The 9,308-nt window shown below is 39.0% G+C and overlaps 1 protein-coding gene across 1 annotated transcript in view; it reads right to left on the bottom strand.

Annotated features, from left to right (window-relative positions):
- Window positions 1–1,399, bottom strand: part of LOC115212941 (cathepsin Z) — a 43,114-nt gene extending 41,715 nt beyond the window's left edge. The window contains exon 1 of the mRNA XM_029781785.2: window positions 1,183–1,399. Coding sequence (XP_029637645.1) covers window positions 1,183–1,325 — 143 coding nt within the window. The 5' untranslated portion in view covers window positions 1,326–1,399. The remainder of the gene's footprint in view (window positions 1–1,182) is intronic.
- Between the last annotated feature and the right edge of the window lie 7,909 nt (window positions 1,400–9,308).

Below are 9,308 nucleotides of genomic sequence, written 5' to 3'. Positions count from 1 at the left end.
TCTTCCAACTCTTAAATTTTGAGTTCAAATGCCACCGTTCTTCTGGACTTGATAAAATAAGTACCACTTGAACACGGATGTCAATGTAGTTGACTACAAGATTGGACTTTTTTTTTTCATGACTCGTGAAACGATTCCTATCGCACAGAATATAATCAATCATTTGGTAAATATCAAGATTAGAACAATGCAGTCTTAGAAAACTCCGTGCTTCCCGATACTACTCCTGATGTGCTTGTGGCCTCGCTTCTTTCCTCTTTGACTCATCACTTTCCTCTTTCGTGCTTTATTCTATGCACTGTACATGTACTTTAAACTTTTATTTTGTTCTTTACTTAACTACCGCTTTCTGTCTTATCTTTAACCCATCTCTCACGAACTGTGCACATGAGCACTGTATAACAATGATTTTGTTATTATTAAACAAAAAGCGGCGAACTGGCAGTAATCATTCGCACGCCAGTTATAGCGCTGAGCGGCATTTCGACCGTCTTTACGTTCTGACTTCAAATTCCGCCGCGGTAAACTTTGCCTTTCATTCAGGTCGATAAAATAAGTATCAGTTAAGCAATGAGGATTTATGTAATTGACTAGCCCCTCTCCCACAGAATTTCGGGTCATGTGCCTATATATATAAAAAAAAAATTATTGCAAAACGAAGACAAACTGTTTAAGCTATCTCCCAAAGAATGGCTTATCAAACAAGCAAACTTTCTTATTACGTAAGACGATAATCATAGATAATCTACACCACATGTAAACGATATTCGAATAAACACAGTCCCTGGATTGACAATGTATAACCAATTGAAGCACTTGATGTTGCATTGATGTTTTTTCTTTCTTTTCTTTCTCTTTTTACTTTTTTTTTTCTCCTGCCTTCCTTTTGTACTATTTATGTGTCATATACATTCGTGTTATAAGTGTAATAAAATTAACGCGAAATAAAAAGCTGTATTATACATATCTTCTCATATTCTAACGGCACATGTTGATAATTCTCTAAGGGAAAAAAGAAAGCCGGACACTAATCAGGCGATCGGTTATTTAGCTACTTTAATGTTTAGTAAATCTTATTCTTAAAATTTTTAAAGATCTGTCTGTCACCATCACATGATCAAACAATGTATATATATATACATGTAAACAATCGGTAAGAAAAAATGAACAAAACCCCTTTACCTGACTTCTCTCGGATATTTGGACGAAAAATTGGATTTGAAGCAAGGATTCCGTCGCAGCAATTTCGCTAAATCACCACCTAAAGTTACTGAAGCACAAAAAGTAAAGAAAATTACCAGTGACAAAACAACAAAATGATTCATCGTGGAGTTTGATTCGCTTCCAAGTTGACGCTAATTGATAAAGTGTTCGTCTGATACTACAACAGAGTTACTTCCCTTTATATCTAAGCGTGTGTTTGTGTGTATTCGTGTGTATGTGTGAGTGTGTGCGTTCGTACGCTTTCAGTCGTCCAATTTTTTTATTAGTTTCAGTTTTTCTTTGTACTGCCCGGTTGCTGGGGCACCGCCTTCATTAGTCTAGTCGATCCTATCGATATCGACACATATATTAGTCTGGTTCTGATCTCGTGAATCTTAGTTCGTCAAGTCAATATGTTATCTCGCTGCTAACATTAACACAGTTACACAGAAACCTATGCACGCACTCTTGTACACAAAAATACATACACACATAAGAATGTAAACGCATACATATATATACGTACGTATATACATGCATACATTCATACATACATGCGTACGTACATACATACATACACACATACATACATACATACATACATACATACATACATACATACATACATACATACATACATACATACATACATATCTAATATAGGATAAAAATATTTTCAAAAAAAAATTCCTTTCGAAAAATTTTTTATCAATGGCCAGCATATTAAAAAATACCTTTAAAGGTTAAATTTATAAACAAAAAATTTCTAATGTCAAATATGCCGAAAAATTGGACATATTGTCCATTAACCATATAGTTTTTTCACATACATACATACATACATACATACATACATACGTACGTACGTACATACATACATACATACATACATACATACATACATACATACATACATACATACATACATACATACATACATACACACACACATACATACATCACTATCTCGATTTTTGAAAAATAACTTTTGCTGTCTCTAAATTGTATTCCTCCCACCTGCTATCTTAACTCTAAATCCGCCCCTCGCGCTGTGTGTGTGTGGGTACTGTACATGGAATTAAAAAATATTGGTCGAAAGAAAATTTGTGTGGGGCGATATAGATTGAAAATAATTTGGAAAAGTTTTTTTCCTTATGGTAGGTGGAGTAGGATTTGAAAATAAATAGATATGACATCACCGAATGTCAACGTGTTTATTTTCACTTTCTGATAATAAAACGAATATCGCGCGCGCGCACGCACACACACACACACACACACACACACACACACATTCTATTATTGGTTTCCGTCAGAAACTGCGGCCATGTTGGGGCATCGGCATTAACGCTAAGCTTGTTTATTTTAAACTTACTTTCAGGTCCTGTCCCTAGAATCGGTCCTGGTGGTGTAGAGAGTTGAACAATTGCCATTCTTTGCGTTTTTTGCTATGATGTGGTTCATCTGGTGTATCACATAAAAATTTGCCTAAATGTTCTTTGAAAACATTCACATCTACGAGGGTCGACTGAAAAATTCATAGGCTGATCAAGACATTCTTATGTAATTAGGTTTATTTTTCAGCATAGTTCCCCTTACGGTCCACACACACTTCTTCCATCGGTATTGCAGTGCCTTGATCCCATTGGTGAAGAAACTTTCGTTCGTTTGATCCCAAAAGAGTCGCCAGCAGCGGATGACATCATCATCACTGCGATACTGGTTTCCCGCCAAGTGTTTTGTCATGGTGAGGAACAAATGATAGTCAGATGGGGCCAAATCAGGAGAACAGGGAAGGTGCTCAACCAGTTTAAAGCCACAACAGTCACTGAAACGAAAGGTTTGTTCACTGGAGTATAATCTTGATGAAACAAAATCCCTTCCTTCAGTTTTTCTGGGTTTTGATCTTGATAGCTTTTCGTAACTACCTCAGCAAGTTGGCACAGTACTCTCCATTGACTGTGTGACCCTTTTGAAGATAGCCAGTAAACACAATGCTTTCTGCATCCCCCGAAGCTGAGGCCACCACGTTCCCTGCAGATGAAACTATTTTGGTCTTATTTGGAGCAGATGTGAAGGGGTGTTTGCTCTACATGGACTGTCTCTTTGCCTCTCGTTTAAAGTGATGAAACTAACACTCATCCTGGGTAAGGAAACCTTTAAGGAAACTAGCTGAACCTACATAAAACAATCTCAGATTTTTCTGTGATGTGATCAGCCTGGTGCGCCTTTGATCAGGTGTCAGAAAATGTGGCCTACACCAAGTAGAAACCTTCGTCATGCCAAGTTCATTGTGCAAAATATTCTCAACTCCATCACGAAATATACAAATATCATTGGCTATTTGATTTATAATCAATCGCCTGTCATCCATCACCATGTGATGAACATGATCAATGTTTTCCTCAATATTTGTAGTTGTAGGACGTCCAGACCTCGGGTCATCTTCAAGATTCTCTCTTCTCCTCTTAAATTCTGCTGCCCACATTCGCACTGTTGATAAAGCCGGAGTATCATCCCCTAATGTAACATCCATGTCAGCTTGAATGTCCTTGTGAGATGGGGGAGGGCTGGGTGCTAAACCCTTTTTCTGTAAGTACTTGATAACAGCACGATGCGAAATTTTGTCCATTTTCAAAAGAAGTCGCTACTAGTTACTTTTAAAGTGTTCTTTGAACATTCAGATACTAGATTAATTGGAAAGAAACAATGCAGTTATCAATAAGACGGGTTGAAATTAATGCATGCGGGATTTCACAGCTCTAGCATCACTCTTTCATAGTCAGCCTATGAACTTTTCAGTCCACCCTCGTGTATATCTATCAAACTGCATATCTTTCGCGTCTTCTCTCGTGGGAGAAGAGCCTCAGCTCTTTTAGCTTCTCCCGGTAGTCCATCTGTTGGAACGTGGAAATCTGATTGGGATTGTGGTTTTGGATTGCCACTGAGCACAAATGTTCTCCGTAAGAGCAGCATGGTTTCCCTTTTCCGTATTCTGAATGATCTCAGAATCCAACCGGCACATTGTTACCATCTTAGTAAATTGCACGCGGAATGATACGTCGCCATTCAAGTGAATTCGCAGGTCACGCATCGACTTGTCTCTGAGTGTAGGATTACAATGTTATATGATCTTGAGTATCCTGATTGAAATCTGTTGGTAGATCGTCGTAGGAGTATTTAAAACTTGTCAGCATTAAATTGCATATTGTTTTCTTTAGCCCACTTGTAGACTGCGATCAAATTTTTCTGTTGTTTTGAGTTATCTTCAGGTCTTTAATTGCTTCTTATACTTTTATATCATCACCACAGATGGTGAGAATGGCTGACTATATGACTAAATGCATGTCCGAGAGAAAGACACCATGGACAATAGTGGTCCTTATACAGTTTCCTGAAAGATCTACTGAGTATCGATGTCTCCTCAGAGAAAAAGAGAGAGGGGGGAGAGAGAATCTGTTGAGAAATTTTTTTGAGACTTGTTAAATTTGTTGAAACTTGTTGGAATTAGTGTTATCGCGCGAGCCCGTTATTTTCTGCTGTTGTTGTTTTTACTGTACTTTTTACCCCATTTTGGATGAAAAAAAGAAACGTAGCCGTATTATGGCGAGCGATGCAAAAACCGCTGCGGCGAGAACGGCCGCGCCTTTGGATGCCAAACAAATAAACATCGACATAGATGAAATTTTAAAAAGCGAAAAATTGATAAAGAAGGAGAGAGATACTATTAAGTTGATGCCTCCGTAAAAAATTGTAAAAGATAAAAGTTTGAAGACGGTGGTGTATCGAACACAAGCAGTCGCCACCAACAAGATAGAGAGAGTGACAGAGAAAGATATAGAAGAATGCCTGGGAGACATTGTAAATAAGGCAACATACAACGGCAGAGGAAGAAGGTTCGGCACGGTGGAGGCGAGGTTTGCCACAAAGGAAGATGTGGCCTCACATTTCACCACCATTCTGAGAACAGGAGAAGGTGGCGCTGTTACCCAGTTACAGGGGAAGGCGCAGAGTTCGAATCAGGATACCGAGAGTACCACCAGCATTTAAAACGGAGTGGTTGGTTGCAGCTATTCTGGCTGTAGTCGATGATGACCCAGAACTGGGACCTGTTGGAGAGACGAAAAAGTTGAACTGATGGGGACTTGGAGTTGAAATGTGGCTTTTCGCCACATTTGAAGATATCGAGAAGATCCCCTACCAGATTAAAGTCGAGGAGGAGAAAACGTTGAATGTGGTCGTGGAGAGACGGAGGCCGAAATGCTATATATGCGGCGTGAGGGGTCGCATGAAGGCTCAGTGCCCCTTTTTTGAGTACACGCATAGTGTGAAGGAGAAGGAGAGGGAGACGGAGGAGAAATTATATACAAGGAAAGATAAAAACGAGGAGGATTGTACCCAGGAAGCTAAAGAGAAGGAAATGAGTGGGGTGAAAGAAACAAAAAGGAGGGGAGTGACAGATTTGTCCCCCCCTACACACACACACACATACACACAAAAAAGGAAGAGAACAAAGGCAAGAGAAAATTCAGTAGAACCAAAGAAAGGTAAGGAAAAATCGAAGCCAAAAATATGCAAGAGAGAGGGGAAAAAACAGGAGAAGAACAAGGTAAATACAAGGGTTCCATGGTTGTCTATGAGAAGAGTATGGATGCAGAGAGAAAAATTGCGAAACGGAAGGGACTGGTGAGAGTGAAACTGTCAGGAGAAGAATTTGATGCGGATAATAGGGGTATTATGACACCCGAGGAAAAGTTTGAGAGATTTATGGATGGATTTTTTGGGCATATGAAAGTGATAAAAGGGTATTGGTTGTATAAGACTCCACCTTTAGTTGTTGATTACGATGTGTTAAAAAGAATGGAGTTACCAAAGTAAAGGAATTTTAATGTAAAAAAAGGTAAGACTGGAAAATGATATAATAATGTGACTGTGAAAGAAAAGAAAAGGACTGTGAAAAATAATGTAAATATATAGACTTTGTTTACGAAATGAGAAAAGACTAGTAAAAAATGTAACCACTCGACTTCGGGGGTCGAGAGAGCATTGCGCCTCATTTTCATTCTTTCATATTATCATTCGTTTCTTTTATTTTTTTATTTTTGTTTCATCTTCTTTATGTAAATTTTTAGTTCCCCGAGTTTATGTTTTGGCTTGTTTTGTATTGCCTTTACGTTTTGTTATCGCTGAGAAGCTTTCTTTATATAGCTTGTATAGGTAATAAAAAGAATAGACTGCTTGCTCAGTACTGCCAGCAGTATTCATTTGTGAGTTGCGATTTGCCTCTGTTTTCACATGAGAGCCCTTTTTCATATAATTGTTCTAACTTAAATTAGCCACTTCAAAACTCTTACCCAAAATTAAAAATCCTTAATTCGGCCTGTTTGATTAACATTGCCAACTACATTTTACTATTTTTTGGGTGCTACACATTCACTGCTTTTTCCTTAAGACTTTTTCTATTGCGTAAATTGATAATTTTCCACCATGCCTCGACGCAAAAGATGCAATATCGGTCGGCAAACAAATGCTGCAAAGAAAAGTAAGCGTATGCGTGCAAATGAATCTGCAGAGGACACCGCCAGGAGGAACTCTCTCAATGTACATAAGATGGCTTTAGTGCTAAGAAGGGAAAGTGAAGAGCAGCATTGTGATCGGTTAGCACGTATTGTAGCACAACGAGCCGCCCAGAGCAACGAGCAACGTTCAGCACGCCGAACAAGAGATGCTTCCTCAACTGTTGCTGCACGAGCTGCAGAGACTGCAGCACAACACGCAGTTCGACTTACAAAAGATACTGCAGCAACTGCTGCTGCGCGCGCTACGGAGACTACAGGGGAAAGACAACAACGACTGGAGGCTACAACTCAGCAAAGGGCTGCACGACGTTCCTACTCAAGGCCAGGCTCCTTGCGTTGGTCAATGACAGCATTCAACTACGATCCTACAATTGACTACAGTAATCACCCTGACGTTCAAATAGGCTGCATGTCCACAATCTGCCAATTTTGCGGAGCTAAAAAGTAGCCTGGAGAAACTCCCGACACATGCTGCTCCAACGGTAAGGTTACAGTACCTCTTCTACAAGATCCTCCGCCCCTTTTGATTGATCTTCTGACAGGGGCGTCTCCTTATTCTCATGACTTTCTCAAGCGGATCTGTGCCTACAACTGCGCATTCCAAATTACTTCCTTCGGTGCCAACATCATACGAGAATGGCATTTCATGCCTTCCTTTAAAGTACAGGGGTAGATTTACCATAGAATTGGTTCCCTGCAGCCGCATGACGCTGCCTCGGCTCAGTTTCTTCAGCTCTAATTCGTGGGAGACTATGCTGACTAGGTATACTTAACAAACAGCCGGGTACGCCTGCTAGTATTAATAAAAGTGAAGTTCAATCTTGCTTGCAATGTTAGACAACCAAACTGGTGCATAATGGGAAAATACTATGAATTAAGTCGCCCCTGAAATGTTAATACGAACGGAATAAAACAAGTCTCGCGTAAATCGAATAGTAGCTACTGAGATATTCGGGGTCTGGGGATATAAATACCAAAAACGGTGCATAATGAGAAAATATTCCGAATATAACTTCATCCTGAAAGGGAAGAAAGACACTGTCGATTAGACACTGACTTAACAACGAAAAAATACAATTTGTTTTTTACAGTAAATGTTTCTATTTTCGCTTTTGTTAAACACAATATTTTAATCATCTAGAAATATTAAGTGAATGCGATTTAAAAAATGTAAGTTGTTTGTAAAGTAAGTATTTATATTTTAGCTTTCTTTAAGCAGTCAATATTTTAATGTTAAAAATTATTTTCACGTGAATACTATTACAAAAAATTTTTTAGCATATTAATAAAAAATATTTTAAAATGAAAATGACTTTAAAAACGGTAGATATTTCGTAAAAGACCCGTTCGTAACCTCGGTGTGAAATAATTTTTTTCCATGGGATTTTTTGAGTGCATTCAGCGTATCTCACCTTCAAATATTCGGTTGCTATTTCTAGCACGCCTTGCTACCACAGCTATTTACGATAAAGGACTCAAAATACTTGTTACGTGGTAGGAGGGCGTGCAAGAAATAGCAGTCAAATCTTTTGTTTTCTGGGTAAAGGAGCCGTTTACACGTGATTTCAATGTCACATTCGCTGAAAGCATGCGAAATAACTTGGGAAAGAAAAAAAACACGAAACAAAACTCCGTTGCGGGGAAACTCATTCCCGGTGACCCAACGGGTCACGAGTAGTCTTTTAAAAAATTAATTCAGCCATTCACCCAGTTTACCAATTATAGCAATTTGTGATATATCCTGTTTGGCTGTTGAAAGACTTGGCAAAGTCAATATATCTATGTTTGTGTGTGTAAAAGCGAGTTTGCGTGTGTGTGTGTGAGAGAGAGAGAAAGTATGCACATATATAGTATATTATTCCTCTTTTACTTGTTTCAGTCATTTGACTGCGGCCATGCTGGAGCACCGCCTTTAGTCGAGCAAATCGACCCCAGGACTTATTCTTTGGAAGCCTAGTACTTATTCTATCGGTCTCTTTCACCGAACCGCTAAGTTACGGGGACGTAAACACACCAGCAGCGGTTGTCAAATGATGTTGGGGAGACCAACACAAACACTCAAATATACACACACACACACATACATATATATATACATAAATACGACGGGCTTCTTTCAGTTTCCGTCTATCAAATCCACTCACAAGGCTTTGGTCGGCCCAAGGCTATAGTAGAAGACACTTGCCCAAGGTGCCACGTAGCGGGACTGAACCCGGAACCATGTAGTTGGTAAGCAAGCTTCTTACCACACAACCACTCCTATGCCTACGTAACTCTGATTCACTCTCTATTTAAAAATGGAACTGGTAACTTCCTCTATTTCTTGCCATGGATTATAATCGAACTCTCATTTGAAACTGCTAACAGACCTTACCTATAACTTCATTATTTATTTGACCATGGAACTACGCAACGGACACTATTTTATTCTGATTCGTTTTGACAAACTAGAAAATACTAATATCCTCGATTGGGGATATTTTTTTCATTTTTACATTTCTCTGACTTATCCTTCTCTGATGACGA

This window comes from Octopus sinensis, linkage group LG6 (genome assembly GCF_006345805.1).
Source record: "Octopus sinensis linkage group LG6, ASM634580v1, whole genome shotgun sequence".
NCBI lineage: Eukaryota > Metazoa > Mollusca > Cephalopoda > Octopoda > Octopodidae > Octopus > Octopus sinensis.
This window is presented reverse-complemented; position numbering and strand designations above follow the sequence as displayed.